Raw genomic sequence first — 16,255 nt, forward strand, 5'->3', positions numbered from 1 at the left:
GAACATCCCTAGCCCCAGCCTAGTAAGTGGCAGTAGTGTCCTGCAATCACTGTGGCAATCTCCAACACCACCATACGTTTCCAAACAGTCTCCACCGCCCACACTCCTGGCCCCAGTTGATAATCTGCTGATAGACCTAAGGATGGCTGTTACAAATCCTTGTGCCAAACACAATTCACTGTTCCAAATATCTTTAAACTCTTCTCTTTACCATCCCAATAATACCACTGTTTTCCTACCACCTAGAATGTCTCCTTCATTTTCTTCCTCTTGTACCATGTTTGCCTGGGTTCAAATCTTGGTCTTCCACTCACACACTCTCTCAGAATGGTCTCTCAGAAAGATCTCAACTCCAGATTTTTATCCAGACTCCAACTATCTATCTATCTATCTATCTATCTATCTATCTATCTATCCATCCATCCTCCCTCCCTCCCTCCCTATCATGTATTCCCTTCTCCTCTACAGCCACTCAGTCACCAAGACTTGTCTCGTAAGTCAAATCCTCATTCTTTAGGTCCTCCCCACTTCCTACTATGATAGCTGCCACGGTCTTTATGGTGGACAGAATTCTAAGACGGTCCCCAAGATCCCCCAACCATGGTATAATCTCTGTACAGTCCCCTGGATTTTGAATATAATGGATTTCACTTCCAAGATTAGGTTTTGTTATAAGGCACAGGTGACTTTAAGCCAAAATTGTTTATGTAGGTGGGCCTGACCTACGTTCATGGACTCTAAACCTGCGTAAGACACCAAGAAGTCAGAGATTCAAAGCATCCTTGCTGGGTTGGAATAAGGGTAGTTTCTAGGAGCTAAGAGCAGCCTGCTGGCTGACAGAGGTCAAAGAAACAGGGATCTTAGAATTCTGCCAACAATAGCAAATGAGCTTTGAAGTGGATTCTGTGGTAATTAGTTGTGCAGCAACAGAAAACTTATACAGTCTCTAACTGGTCTCCTTGCCTCCGGACTGATTCTCTTCCAGTATAACATCCAAACCGCCAAGGATCTTTTAAAACTACAAGCCTCATCATATTACTTGTTTACAAACCTTCTGTGGGATAGAAAAAAAAGAGAGATTACTCATGTGTGTACTATTCTGTGTGAGAAGCTACAAGTGATATCAAACAAAAAAACAATGGACAGCCAGGTGTGATGGCTCATGCCTGTAATCCCAGCACTTTGGGAGACCAAGGCAGGAGGACTGCTTGAGCCTAGAGTTCAAGACCAGCCTGGGCAACATAGTGAGACTCCATCTCTACCAAAAATACAAAAGAATTAGCTGGTGCATGCCTGTGGTACCAAGTATGTGAGAGGCTGAGGTGGGAGAATCACCTGAGCCCAGAGAAGTCAAGAATGCAGTGAACCACGATCGAGCCACTGCACTCCAGACTGGGCAATGAAAATGAGAACTTGTTTCAAAAAAATAAAATAGCAGACTAGACCTTAAGCAAAAACCAGTGATTCTCCATCACATTAATGATACAACCTAAACCCTTACAATCTTATGAGCTGCTACCTATGACTCATCTCCCAACACTAACATCCTACATCCAGCCATTCCACACTGATCTTACTGGTCAAAGTACCATACTGTTGTATGCCTCCGCTTGCCTCTAGTTTACCTATGCAAGAGCTACATACTCAAGACTCAGCTCAAGCACTCCCTGATCTATAAAAGCCTCCCTGACACTTTTCCCATGATACTGTGGTCCCCATCTTACTGTACCAACAGTTTTCCATATGTCCTCAGAGACTGTCCATCGCTTTTCTTAGCACCTATCATACTGTGATGTCACTGATAATTTGTAGTCCCCCACCCATTAAAATAGGGAGGGGACAGAGATTTAACTTTATCTCTGTGTCCCTGTATTTGTCATGTGTTGATTTTTTTTTTAATCTGCTCAATAATCAATTTCTCAATAAAGATTACTAAAATAAACTACAGCACAGTTAGGACCAACTAGCAAAGCTATAGTCTAAGAAATTTAGGTCATGAGAACTTGTGTTTTGTTTTTAAAAACTCATTAGAAAAAAAAAAAACATTAAGGGACTAAGTTTTGGGTGAATTTCAAAATTAAAAAAAGCTATATACTGAGAAACTCAATTAGTAATCATTAACATGTCAATAATACATTTGACAAAAAGGGCTAATATCATTAATTTGCAAAATGTTCTTTAAATTCAGTAAGAAAAAGACTAACATACCAATGAAAAATGAGCAAAGAATATGAACAAGTAATTCACAAATTAGCAAATATAAATAGATGATGATACATTAAAAGGTTCATGCTCAACAGTAATCAAAGAAATGCTAATTAAAACAAAAAATTATTTTCTACCCATCAAGCTAGCAAAAAATAAGTTTAAATGATAAAACCTAGTCTCAGCAAAACACAGGAGAAAGAACACTTTCATATATTGTTGAGTGGTATGTAAAAAACTGATACAACCTTTCTGAAAAATGACTTGGCGATACACAGAAAGGAACTCAAAAATCTTCACAACTTTTAAATTAGCAATCCCACTTTTAAAATTTTATTCTAATAAAATAATAGAAAAAATATTTAGTTACAAATATATAACAATAAGATATTAGGGAAAAATGTCCAATAACAAGAGAGCATTTGAATAAATTATAGTATATCCACAAATACAAAATTATGCAGTCATTAAAAATCACGTTGTCAAAGAATATTTAATGCTTTGGAAAGAAGATCACATTATATTGAAAATGAAAAACTGACAAGACTAAAATGTAATAATGCATTTTTTTGTACATAGTTTTCATAAAATGTGCCAGCTAATGTGGTTATCTCTGGGTGCTGAGATTGCTTGTAAAGGATATTTTTAGGGGTTATCATATAATCTGTTATTCAAACTAGGATGTTTGTAAGAATGAAAGGAATAGCTATTGATAATTTCATAGGGACAAAACGTGCAAGCAAACCTACTGTGTCCTAGGCAAACCAGAATGTATGTATGGTTAGTTATTTTCATTTTCTTTCTTTTTTTCTTTTTGAGACAGAGTCTTGCTCTGGTACCCAGGCTGGAGTGCAGTGGTGCAACCTCGGTTCACTACAACCTTCACCTCCCAGGTTTAAGTGATTCTCCTGCGTCAGCCTCCCAGATAGCTGGGATTACAGGCATGTGCCACCAAGTCCAGCTAATTTTTCACATTTTTAGTACAGATGAGGTTTCACCAGGTTGACCAGGCTGGTCTTGAACTCCCCACCTCAAGTGATCTGCCCGCCTCAGCCTCTCAAAGTGCTGGGATTACAGGCTTGAGCCACCACACCCAGCCTATTTTCATCTCCTTATTGTCAATACTGGGGTGACCAAACTGTGCTCTTCAAGTCAAATCCAGCCCAAGACCTGTTTTAATATATAAAATTTTACTGGAACACAGCTATGTCATTCTTGTAGATATTGTTCATAGCTGTTTTCTTACTATAAGGGCAAAAATAAAAGGTTGAGAAACACAGTATGGCCCTTAAACCCTAAATTTTACTATCTGCCCCTTTAAAGAAAGTTTGTTGACTCCTGATCTATGTTATCTACAATGAATAGCCATAACTTTAGCAATAAAAATTATTTTGGATGTGGTGGTGCATGCATGTCTATAGTCCAGGCTACTCAGCAGGCTGAGGCTGGAGGATCACCTGAGTCCAGGAGTTTGAGTCCAGCCTGGCCATATCTTTAAAAAAGAAAATGTTATTTTTAAGAATACTAAATTTGGAAGAAATGCTACTGTTTTAATGTCATCATTAAAGGTCTAACTGATTACCATAATAACTACCTCAATTAAATAAATTCTTGTTAGAAAGAGTCTACTAAGGCCAGGTGGTGTGGCTCATGCCTGTAATCCTGGCACTTTGGGAGGTCAAGGTGGGCAGATCACTTGAGGCCAGGAGTTCAAGACTAGCCTGGCCAACATAACAAAACCCTGTCTCCAATAAAAATACAAAAATTAGCCGGGCATAGTGGTGCATGCCTGTAATCCCAGCTACTGGGGAGGCTGAGGCACAAGAATCACTTGAACCCAGGAGGTGGAGGTTGCAGTGAGCTGAGATCGCACCACTGGACTCCAGCCTGAGTGACAGAGTGAAACCCTGTCTCAAAAAAAAAAAAAAAAAAAAAAAAGTTGGGGGTGGGGGGAGAAAGAAAAGGAAAAAGAAAAGACAAGGAGAGGAGAGGAGAAGAAAGAAAAGAAAAGAAGAGAAAAGAGAAAAGAAAAGAGTACTAAGTAAAGTCAGCAAGGAAACCAACTCATAGTATTTACTGGTCAGGTATATTTTACTAATTACCTCCTAAACGACTCCATCAGTAACTAGATTTTAAATGATGACGATTTTTCAATGTACTTGAAGAAAAATCAAATATATAATATATACAGTAATACTCCCATAGAATGGCTTAAATCAAGTAAGTACTAAAGTAATATATACTACCAAAAAAACCCCAAATTGATTCTCATTGCCTAGTACTGAATTATATAAAAGTGACATAATTTTAAAATGAATTAACACATTGCAACAGCTAAATACAATATCTAAGAACAAATAAACATTGTTTTTGGCTTAATCTATTGAAGACGACAAAATTATGGACATAAAAAATAAGTGATTACTTGTCAAAGTCATAAAATCTGCTTTTTAGATTGTTTTGTGAATATTTTTACCTCTTAACTAATGAGCAAATCGCATGACTGGAGAATCCTCTTACATGAGGATTCTTACATGACTGGTTAACATTCAGCTTTCCTTTCTTCCCATTCAAATAAATTTAAATGCAGTCATGAGGAATCTAATGCACATTTTGCCTACTGTAAGAACTTTGCCTTACTCTTATAAAGCTCATCACTAAGAAAGTTCTGAAAATTATTAATCTATAATTGTCATTTTGGGATAAGTTTACTATCTAGGATAAATCCCAGGAAAATAAGCTTCGTAGTTTAGTCTAAGTTCTTGTAATTAGATAAATTATCTACCACAACCAAATGCTTAGGAAAAGCTGAGATAAACATATAGAAGTAATGCCATCCTTTAAAAGTGGTATGCTAATCACTCAAAATAAAACTTAGTAAGAAAAGTGATTCATGAATTAATCCTCCATAACTGGACTTGTAATTCAAGAATTAGGGTATCACTATTACAGGTATAAAGCCTGTTCTAGATTCTCTCAGTAGTTGTGTAACTTGGGTAAGTCCCTAAGCCACACTGAGTCTCAGTTTCAGCATCCTTAAGATGAGGCGGTTGGAACAGAAAATCTCAAAGGACGTATTTAGATCTGTATTGTTGTGATTCTATGAAAATGAACATTTTGCCATTCACTTTGGAGAATTTCAAGTACAATTCTCCAAATCTTCTACCATTTTAGCCTTCAAAATTCTTGTGACCTATGCAACTAAGTAGTATTTGGGAAAATGTCACTTTAAGTCAGTACCTATTTGTAACCATAAGGATTGTCTTCTTGCTTCCAGGAATAGCACAGTGGTATCGGTAAGTCTCTCCTTCCAACTTTTTGATATGATTCTGAAAAGGAAACCAGGCTCTAGATTTGGGAAGTATATGCATTTCAGTAGTATTTACAATACTGTATATTATCTAATTATAATAATAGTGTTAGGAAAACATTTATTAAAAATAAAAGCACAATTCTACATACTGGTACATGAAGCTAGAAAAATATTCACAGCATGTTTGTAAGTTAACTTCCACTGCAGCCTTAAAAGAAAACCATGTATTAAATGCTTACCAAGTGGTCTTCTGGCAAAATGTATTTTGTTCTGTAGTAACTTAGAAATATTAAAATATCTACCAGGAATTATCACACATTTTAATTAAGAAACATAGGCTGATATAAAATAACTACATTAACATTACAGGGGCTTTGAAATAGGGGTCAATGGTAGGACGCTGGGATGGGTCTCTGAACTACCTAACATAAAACAGAAAATTTCGAAAATGTGGTTCTAAAACTTTTTTCAGAGCACAGTTCATTTTTTTTGTCAGTTCTTTTTTTTAAAAAAAATCATGGGGGGGGGGGGTCTGTGATCTCTCTCAAAGATTAAGAACCACTGGTTTACATACAGTTATTAATAGATATTATACACATAATAAAATTCCAAGATAATTAATGTTTAATGCTTCGAACATTTAATCTCATAGGTTAAACATGCATGGAGAAGTATATTTATATATCAAATTATATTTCTTATAGGAAAGAAAATATGACAATATGAACAATTTCTAAGATTTCAAAATACCTGGCACAATTTCTAAAAACAAGTATCAGCATAAAGTAATACAAGTGGTAGTACATTAAAACACATTTATTTTCCTTTTCAGCTATCTCAACAGTATTGACTTGAATTAGTCAAATATTAAAAACAAAATTTTTTTAATAATGAATGCTAATGAAATACTATTACTGACATTATATATAATGCATGGTTGAAAATAGATAATATATATGAAAATACAGAACATAAATATACTGAATAAATAAGACCTTAACATTTTATGACCAAGAATATAATGCCAATATTATTAAAAGGATAATATAATCAATATAACCACAGAGAAATCACACTTGGTATTATTTCAATGCTTAAATACACATTTTTTAAAGTTGCTTGGTACCTAGTCATTCCTTGACAATTGCAAAAAGCCATGAATAAGGAAGAGGAATCCACAAAGAACTGGGATCTCATCTTCAGAATGAGTCTCAGAGAGGACTGCAGATTTCACAGCAATACTTACTTGTTTCACAATTCACTTGTGCGAATTAGCTAAAATCTTTTAACATTTATGCCTTAATTTTTTCAAAGAGAAAATGGGAAATGAATTTAATAATGTAATGCATTTATCATCAGCTTGAAATTTAAATATGTTAAAATATTTAGATGTGAAATGCAAGTACAAGAAATACTACCCACTTTCTATCTTGTATGTATTTTCGTTACTTATTAGGCTATTGTGCTTCAAGCCATTGAGAGCTTTTAAAATATAATTTATCACCACAATACACTTTAGAAAACTTGTTCTCAGCACTACTAAAAACCCACTACACTCTGAGATTCAGATTAAGACATTCAGTCACTAATGGCAGCAGGAGACCAAATTAGTTGATAAAATATTCACGTCCCCTTCCCAAAAATGCAACTTGAGGAATTTAACAATACTTTGCAAAAGCCCTTTACCCAGTAATTCAATTTTTTCAAGTAAATTCTACAGAAATATGAAAAAGCAAACAAGATATAAAAACCCAAAATGTATAATGATGTTTATTACAGCATTATTACTGTTAGTAAAATAATAAACAAATTTAATGTCATGTATTAAGAGGAGTTAAAAACACAATGTAATGTTACCTCAATAGATGGTAATACAAGAATTAAAAATGTTAATGACGCATTTTTAAGAACATGGAAAAATACAACTAAAACTAAAAAGCAAGAAATGTGGTTTTAAATGTTGTATGATCATAAGTATGTGAACCAAAATGAGTATTAAATGACTATACATACATACATATAATGTATCTATATATATGTGTATATATGTATGGTGTGTTATATATATGTATGTGTGTATATATGTGTGTATATGTGTATATATGTATGGTGTGCATATGTGTGTGTATATGTATGTATATGTGTATATATGTTTATGTATGTATACGTGTGTGTATATATGTGTACATGCATGTGTATATGTATGTGTGTATATGTGTATATATGTGTATGTGTGTATATGTGTGTATGTGTGTATATATGTGTGTATATGTATGTATGTGTATATATATGTATATGTGTGTATGTATATGTGTGTGTATATATGTGTGTGTGTATAAATATATATGAAGATTAGAGGATAAGTAGAATAGTACATCTCATGAAAACATATGATTTAGTAACTCTCAAAGCTACGTATTGAATAATACAGAGTAATACTTAGGAGAAAAAGGAAAACGAGGATCAAAAGATCTCCACATAAATTATTTAGAATTTGGCCATATTACGAAGGGCTAAAAGGATATAATTTTATACTCTAATGTTCTTTAATATTTCCATGTTTTGTTATACTTGGTCCCTTAAGGACAGAAGGCTTCTTTTGTATCCAATACAGTCTAAATAATCAACAAATATTTTTACCCAACTGACTGATCACAGCCAAGATGGGCAAAGAATGAAATAGCCTAAATATCTCAATCATCCATGCCCACATTTGACATCCATGGCAAAAACTACCAAGTCCTCTCATTAGTGTATAATCATTCTATTTCTTCCAGTAATTATAATAATGCACTAAAGTTTTAAAAGTTGTCTGATATCTTAATTAAAACTAAGAAATCAGACAAGATTATACGTTTAGAAAAATAATTAAAAGTTTCTTGAAGTTTTGTGCTTTTTGACAGAATTATAAAAAGATATCACAAGGAAAAAATTAATAAAGAGCTAAACAAAACAATTAAGAAAAAATCTTAAGTTACAGGAGTTCTCAAAAGTAAGTCTCATTAAAATAGCAATACAACCAGTAAAATTAAAAATTGTTACTTTTAGAATAATCTCAGGAAGGGTAACTATTGGAGATGATTTAAGTAAGCATCTTGAATTAGTTATTTGTGCTTGACTCTCCCAGAAAACTGCATGTGGTGACATTTTTGCCATCGCTAAATTAGGCAAAAGAAAGGTTTGTCAGCTACTTTTAACATTTACATGTTTTGTTATACTTGGTCCCTTAAGGACAGAAGTAATTTCCTTTGTATTTCTAGCACAGGCTGGTTTTTGGATGTCAGTCTTTCTTCTTTAAAGTGCTTATTTTAAACATAAAACATTCCATTTATTATTTTGATAACTGTAATCCTTAAAATACATAATCCAACTGAACAATTATATGTTAATAGTTTCATTCTCTTCAAATACACAACACACTAAATCTGTTTATACTTTGGCTTCGTTTCTGAGGTGAAACATGAAAGTTGCTAGATAAGACACTGTTAAATTAAACATTTCCATCATTTATTACAAAAAAAGAAATTGAAACATAACTTATGTTGAGAACTAAGAGGGTACTAATTTCAAAAATAATGATTTATAATTATTTTTTCTCTCATTAAGATAATAAAACCTCTCTAAGGATTTAAAAGCAAAAGGTTGGTTTTTGAAAATAAAGAAATCTATGTATTCAAGTGCCACATAGCAATCTGCATAATTACATATTCAACTTCTATTTACATTAATTAAAACTAATAATTATGAAATAAGTATAACCAACAAGGAGATTCAATATTTGAAAAGCAGAAATGCTAAAGGCTGAAAATGTATATAACATAATTAGAAAATGACTATCATTTATTTAGCAACAGTAACAAGGGGTTAAACAGGAAAAAGAGGGATGAGGAAACATCCTCAAAATTCATGTGCCAACTATTATTTGAGGTCTAAGGGCAGGCTCAGAGCAACTGACAATTCAATTATTAAAGCAGATGCTCCAGTTAATAGCCCTGTAACTTACGTAAATTTAGAGTCATTTGTGAAACAGAAAGCTACGTAATTCCATCATCACGACTCACAAACATAAACATATTCACTAAATTGGACATAATAATTGTCCTGTTTTTCAATTTTACCTGAAATGCACATGAACACCATAAGATAAACTTTTTGAAATGATAATAACAATATCTGTTTCTAGCTCAATATAGTCCTTCATCTATTAAATGGAGAAGAGAGTTGATTCTCTGCATCCTTTAATATTTTATACTAATCTCTTATTTCAGTACAGTATTACCAGGGATACCACAAGTTTTTATTTGTAGTCAAGCCACTACTATGAAAAGTTCAGATGGAGGTGAGAGTTTTAAAGAAAATTTCATTAAAATTGACAATGGAATTCAGACACAGTCAATTAATACCACAGTTTGTTTTGATTTTTAAGGATGAAATCAAGTAGTAGTTTAGGAAACATTTATTCCTGTATTTCCAGTTCTTGCTGTGCAGGCAGAAAAACAAAGAAAATAAAGTTAGAAGCATGCAGAAAGATAGATAAAATGTAATCATATACAATAAAAACCAAAGGAAGAACAATTAAGAGGCATTTCATTTTAAAGTCAAGGCAGAAAAATATTAATAAATTTCTTTTGGGGGAAAGCCTGTCATGGGAGAATAGCAATTTATATATGTATATATTATTGAAATATAATCAAGTTAAAACTAAAATAAAAGTTAAAAAGCTCTTAAATTTTCTTCAAGGTTTAACAAGATCATAATTATATATAATCTTTTATTCTCTCATCTAGTTCTATTTACTGAAATAAATCTAGATTTACAAAGCAGTGCAAATAAATTAATTTGGTTGGGAGAAATGAAGCAATGAAGTTCCAATAAATAGCTATAAAGCAGGAAACCAAAATTAACAATATTAACTAAATGAGCTATCGCAGAAATAGTGACATAGCCTATGAGTTAACATTATCTTTTCTGTGCACGACAAAAGCTTTGCTCCTATGTAGGAAAAAAAACACCTGTATTTTCCATTTAACACATGCTAAAATGAAAAACAAATAATCAAATTCTACTCTACAAACTATGTATAACACTTAAAGAAGTTCGTGAATCAGGAACTTTAAGAACCACCCATGAAATCCTGGGCCTAGAAATCATTAAAATTCCATTTCACTCGTGACCATGAAGAACAGAATTTACCTCAAGTAAGTCCGAGCCCTCAGATTCCTGTCTGTCATATGGACGAATGATGCCATCTTCGTGGATCAGGCGAGGGGGACGGAGACTAGATACCTCCTCAGTTGATTCTGCTGCCCTGAATAAGGCATCAGAGTAAGTGTAAGAAATTATGTGAGAGTCTTTCAAAATAATGTGTGTGTTGATTAAATATATAAATATTTCACAAAAAACAATCAGTAATTTTAAATAACTTTCCCCAAATAACGCAAAAGTATTAAAAACAAGTCTGTCTGACTCCAAGTCCCCCAACCTTTTCTAAAATAAAAAGAAATATCAAAATAATAAAAGCAGGGCCTAGCTCACCGACTCTTTGTATCCTTGGTGTCTAGCACAGTGCTTGGCACATGGTAGGTAATAAACATTTGTTGAATAAAGGGGAAATTCAGCCACAAAGTATGTCTTTTCTTTTCTTTTTTTTTTTTTTTTTTTTGAGACAAAGTCTCACTCTGTCGCCCAGGCTGGAGTGCAGTGGCACGATCTCAGCTCAGCTCACTGCAACCTCTGCATCCTGGGTTCAAGCGATTCTCATGCCTCAGCGTCCCGAGTAGCTAGGATTACAGGCGCCCACCACCACACCTGGCTAATTTTTGTATTTTCAGTAGAGACGGGGTTTCACCATGTTCACAAAAAATGTCTTTTCATATTCCTTTCTGGTGGCACTCTATGTTTAAAGCTACCACAGCTTTCAATGAGACTTTAAGATCCTTAGAAGCACTCAAATAATCTAATCTATTTATGTATTCCTTGTAATAACTGGCACATAGACACATACCTTGCACACAGTATGTACTCAATTACCTCTGAATGCCTTGGAAAGTACTACTGGCCATATCTATGATTCCACCAGTTGGACGAGCCACGGCACCCACAAGCCCTTTTCCAATTCCTTTAAAGAATCCAGCAGCTCCTTCCTTTTTGGCACCTTCAGAAAACCAATGACAATGAATGGATAAAGATATTTTTAAATGAGCAAGTTTGAACTCAACCAAAACCTGAGTCAGATACTGAACTGTTTTACTCAGGAAGTTACAAAAATGTGGCTTTCTAAAGAAGTTAAATGTAATCCTAATGTGATAAAATAGTGGTTCTCAAAGTGTGTTAGAAATGCACATTCTTGGGCCCCACCCCAGACCTAGTGAATCAGAAACTCTGGGGGCGGGGCCAGCATTTATGTTTTAATAAGCACTCCAGGTGATCCTGACACATGCTCAAGTTTGAGAACTACTGATCTAGGAGTCTCGTCAGTACCTGTACCTTGCAGGTGTAAGAAGGGACCAGAAAACGTTCTCTTTTTTAATGCTGACCATCAGATTTTTCAAGGAGTGTGCTTTTAAATATATATATAACAACTTTATTGAAATACAGTTCATATACCATAAAATTTACCACTTAAAATGTACAAATTAAATTTTAGTATAAATTAGCTTTTAGTATGTTCACACTTGCACAACAATCACCACAATCCATTTTAAAAAATGTTTATCATTTTAAAAAGAAACCCCCTTTCCATTAGCAATCATTCCCTATTTCCCCCAACCTCTCCCCACCAAATCCTACCCAGTGTACCTCCATTCCTCCCTGCCCCTCCCCAACTCCAGACTAGGTAACCACCTAGAGATTCTTTCTATCCCTATGGATTTACCTATTCTGGACATTTCAGACAAATGGAATTATGTAATATGTGGTGTATTGTGACTTTTGTTTCAAGGTTCATCCATTTTGTGACAAGTACCAGTACATGATTCCTTTTTATGACTACTATTCTAATGTATGGAAATATCACCTTTTGTTTATTCATGCATCAGGTGATGGACATTTGGGTTGTTTCCATCTTTTGGTTATTCTGAATAATGGTGCTATGAACATTTGTGCACAGTTTGAACACCTGTTTTCAATTCTTCTGGGTGTAAACCTAGGAGTAGAATTGCTGGGACACATGTTGACTCTGTGTTTAACTTTCTGAAGCACTGACAGACTATTTTCCTCCAAAATGACTGCATTATTTTACAGTCCCACTGGTAGTGTATGAGGGTTTCAATTTCTCCACATCCTCTTAACACTTGATTCTAGCCATTTCAGTGGGTGTGAAATGGTGTCTCATTATAGTTTTGACTTGCATTTCCCTATTGACTAACGATGTTTAACGTCCTTTTATGTGTTTATTGGCCATCTGTATATCTTCTCTGGAGAAATGTCTATTCATATCTTTTGCTCATTTAAAATTGTGTTGTCTTTTTATTATTGATTTTTAATAGTTCTCTATATGTTCTAGATATGTCTTTTATCACGTACATGACTTGCAAAAATTTTCTTCCATTCCGTGGGCTGTCTTTTCCCTTTCTTCATGGTTGTCTTTTGAAGCACAAAAATTTTAAATGTGGATGAAGTTCAATTTATGTATTTGATGAAGTCCAATTTATGCATCTTTTCTAGCAAAGTTTGGCCTAATCCAAAGTCATGAAGATTTACTCCTATATTTTCCTCTGAGTTTAACAGTTTTACTCTTAAATTTGGGTTTTTAATCCATTGTGAACTCATTTTTTATATATGGCACAGGTAGGTGTCCAATTTTGTTCTTTTACTCATAGATATGAAGTTGTCCCAGCAAACCTGTTGAAGACGGTTCTTTCCTATTGAATTATCTTGACTTCCTTGTCGAAGATCAGTTAACCATAAGTAAGAGTCTATTTCTGGATCTTCGATTGTATCCCACTGTTCTATATGTCTATCCTTATGTTAGTACTACACTGTCTTAGTTACTGTAGCTTTACAGTAAGTTTTGAATTTGGGAAGTAGAAGTCCTCCAACCTTGTTCTTTTTCAAGACTTTTTTGGCTAGTTTGGATCCTCGGAATTGCCATATAAATTTTGGACTTGGCTTGTCAATTTCTGCAAAGAAACAAACTGGGATTTTGATAGGGATTGCACTGAATAAGCAATGTGCTTTTTAAATGGGATAAAAATAGCAACAGCAAAAATCAGTAAATTGCTACTGAGGGCCCAAACAAATCTAGTTTATCTCTGGCCCTGCTAAAAATATCATTCAAAGTCTAAAGCATGATCTACTACTTAACCTCTCTACTTTCTGAGGAAAATATGTTCATTGAGCAACTTAAGGCTACGAATATAAAATTCAGTCAGTAATTTTCTCAATCAAGTATCAGCAGCAATAACATCTATTATGTTTGCTAAGTTATCAAGTCTTCAGACTTTGTAAAGGAAGGAAATATTTTCAACGTACCTTCCACAGGTTTTGTTATTATTCCAGTCACTCCACCAACAACTCCCTGAAAGAGAAATCAATCATATAGTCTAGACTGAATGGAAGGTGTTTAATTTTAAACCAACCACTAGAGGTCTCTACAGACATACTGGAAATAACAACAACAAAAAAAACTGAAGACTTAACTTGATAATGTAAACAACATACACATGTAAGTTAGCACTATGATTTTTAAAATAATATATCACAGCAAATCTTAAATGATTTATTCCTAGCAGGAATAAAATTTTATAAAAGAAACATGAGTAAAGCAGATAAAAGGATTTTGAATCTGGCTATGATCCCAATCAGCTATGTAACCACGGGCAGTTGATGAAATCTCTTTAAGTCTCAGTTTCCACATCAGCAAAATGAGTGAGCCGAGCCAAATAATATTTACGATCTAATTAGAAATTTTAAGGAGATTACATTGTAACTCAGTGGAAGTGTAGAAAACTGAAAATAAAGGGCCCTCCCAAGGAAAGCTAATAACCTGGCAAACAAAGTGCCTTAGTGACTATAACACCCAACATTACAAATTACTATCAAAAAACACAGCAGTTTCCTGAAATCATTTCCAATATTAAAACATGAATATTCTAATACATTCTTAATCATTGTGAAGTAATGGTAGTAAAACTACCTGTATATTCTATAAACACACAGAAAGGGAACTGATGGATACACACTTAAATTGGAAACAGATGAGAGGTGATTAAAGAGTATTCTAGCCTTACTCATAATGTTTTATTTACTTATCAACAGAATAACTTTTAAGTTCTTATAATTATTTACAAGAATATTCATACATCACCTATATAATTAAGCAGTATTCATATATTATCTATATAATTTTAAACGTATTAAAAAGTAATGAAAGGCAGTTCCTGGTTTATCAACAATTAACTTTCACACATCCCTTCCACAGAAACAGTCAATCACTGATGACCTGAAGAGCTCCTTCTCTCTCTAGTTTCCATCGGTACCATGTATCTCTGCTTCTCACTTCCCCACCTTCTACACCAGTGCTAACTTATCATCATTACAGTTTTACGAAATCTGGCAATTCAGGGGATAGATCTGGTGGTGACAATGGGGAAGGGGAGCAAAAAGGAAACTGGAAAGTCCATAATTTATCATTATTTCTATTCTGACAGGCCTAAACTCATAAGTAGCCTTCTAAGTTTCATACAACCAGCTAGAAAAAAAATTTTTTTTTTTTAGTTGCAGATTTCTTAGATTCAGCAGAGAACTTACTCGCAGAAAGCCCTTTCCTCCTCTGGCCAGGCTGTCTCCAAAATCTTTGGGCTGTCGACTCAACTCTTCTCTTCTTTTTTGCTGATATTCCTTGTCCATTGTAATTGCTGCCAAACCTTTCCCAACAGAACCAGTGATTCGAGATACAACTCCTGCTGCACCACCTATCAAAGACAAGGGATTAATATCTAGAATATACAAGGAACTCAAACAGCAGCAAGAAAACAAATAATCTTATTTTAAAATACGCAAACAATCTGAATAAATATTTCTCAAAAGGAGACATACAAATGGCCAACAAGTATATGAAAAAATGTTCAAGATCAAAAATCATCAGGAAAGTGCAAATCAAAACCACAGTAAGATATTATCTCACCCCAGTTAGAATGGTTATTAGAAAAAAGACCAAAAAAAAATCACAAACGCTGTCAAAGAAGTGAAGAAAAGGGAATGCTTATACCCTGAGAGTGGGAATATAACTTAATACAGCTATTAATGGAAAACAGTATGGAGGCTCCTCAAAAAATGAAAACTAGAACTACCATATGATCCAGCAATCCAACTACTGGGTATATATCCAAAAGAAAAGAAATCAGTATATCAAGAGATGTCTGCACTCCCATGTTTACTGCAGCACTAGTCACAATAGCTGAGATATACAATCAATCTAAGTGTCTATCAATGGATGAATGGATAAAGAAAATGTGACACACACACACACACACACACACACACAATGGACTACTACTCAGGCATTAAAAAAAAAAATGAAATCCTTTCATTCACAGCAACTTGGATGAGCCTGGAGGACATTATGTTAAGTGAAATAAGTCTGCCACAGAAAAACAAATACTGCATGTTCTCATTTACATCTGAGAGCTAAAGAAGTTGAACTCATAGAATTAGAAAGTAGAACTGTGGTTATTAAAGGCCGAGATGGGTAGGGGGAGAAGAGGATAGGGAGAGATTGGTTAATGGATACAACAT

The 16,255-nt window shown here is 34.1% G+C and overlaps 1 protein-coding gene across 6 annotated transcripts in view; it reads right to left on the reverse strand.

Annotated features, from left to right (window-relative positions):
• VPS13C (vacuolar protein sorting 13 homolog C) overlaps positions 1 to 16,255 on the reverse strand; it is a 184,975-nt gene that overhangs the window by 5,599 nt on the left and 163,121 nt on the right. For 4 of the 6 annotated variants that reach the window (XM_008016378.3, XM_008016380.3, XM_073012202.1 and 1 more), the window contains 5 exons: positions 15,269 to 15,432; positions 13,991 to 14,036; positions 11,549 to 11,672; positions 10,712 to 10,826; positions 5,446 to 5,534 (listed from right to left, as the gene is read on the reverse strand). In XM_008016378.3, the coding sequence (XP_008014569.3) occupies positions 5,446 to 5,534; positions 10,712 to 10,826; positions 11,549 to 11,672; positions 13,991 to 14,036; positions 15,269 to 15,432 (538 nt within the window). Of the gene's footprint in view, positions 1 to 5,445; positions 5,535 to 6,835; positions 9,999 to 10,711; positions 10,827 to 11,548; positions 11,673 to 13,990; positions 14,037 to 15,268; positions 15,433 to 16,255 lie in introns of those variants that run through there. The other 2 variants (XM_073012204.1, XM_073012203.1) reach the window with 1 other exon arrangement.

Source organism: Chlorocebus sabaeus, chromosome 26 (assembly GCF_047675955.1).
Source record: "Chlorocebus sabaeus isolate Y175 chromosome 26, mChlSab1.0.hap1, whole genome shotgun sequence".
NCBI classification, from domain to species: domain Eukaryota; kingdom Metazoa; phylum Chordata; class Mammalia; order Primates; family Cercopithecidae; genus Chlorocebus; species Chlorocebus sabaeus.